This window comes from Loa loa, assembly GCF_000183805.2.
Source record: "Loa loa unplaced genomic scaffold supercont3.5608, whole genome shotgun sequence".
In the NCBI taxonomy this organism is placed as follows: Eukaryota; Metazoa; Nematoda; class Chromadorea; order Rhabditida; family Onchocercidae; genus Loa; species Loa loa.
The window spans coordinates 1-533 of record NW_018113779.1 but is presented as its reverse complement, the minus strand read 5'-3'; the positions used below and the strand labels follow the sequence as shown (position 1 = coordinate 533).

General features: G+C 32.5%; 1 protein-coding gene across 1 annotated transcript; it reads left to right on the top strand.

Moving 5' to 3' along the window:
- Positions 1–38: 38 nt before the first annotated feature.
- Positions 39–453, top strand: LOAG_16308 (hypothetical protein; the record flags this gene model as incomplete). The annotated part of the gene is made up of 2 exons (XM_003151797.1): positions 39–135; positions 245–453. 2 exons carry the CDS (start codon positions 39–41, stop codon positions 451–453), a joined length of 306 nt encoding a protein of 101 aa, XP_003151845.1.
- Between the last annotated feature and the right edge of the window lie 80 nt (positions 454–533).

Here is a 533-nt window from a genome sequence, read left to right as displayed (position 1 = left end):
ACATCCTCTAACATATCAATCCTTCTGGTCTATAAAAAATGCTCGCCGTGCAGGAATTATTTCTTATTTCCTTGGATTTGTACCATGTTTTCCGAACATTTTTGGTAAAGTTTTTGTATGTTTGTCTTAGTGAAGGTGAGTTATTTAAAAAAATAAAAAAAATCATAAAAATTATCAGTGAAGATATTCATTTGTCGGAATCGAAGTTCTGAATTTTAAATGGATTTCAACCAGTAAGTTATAGAACCATGTGCCGTCGTTTTTAATGCGGAATTGGATTTTCGTTGGAGCTACACTAACACCACTTGTGGTCAAATCATTGCATTGTTCGACCCAACGTTCACTACTATAAGTTTGACCATAGCAGCATGCATTGATTTTGTGACGCTTCTCAAGATTAGAAAATACAATAAAGTTACGATTCGCAGTTATTTGATCATTTATTTACAATAATAGCTTCTAATTAATAGTTCAATTAATTGGTTGTATGGCCCAATTCCTGGAATGTTTCCATAAAATATAAGGCAATTTCC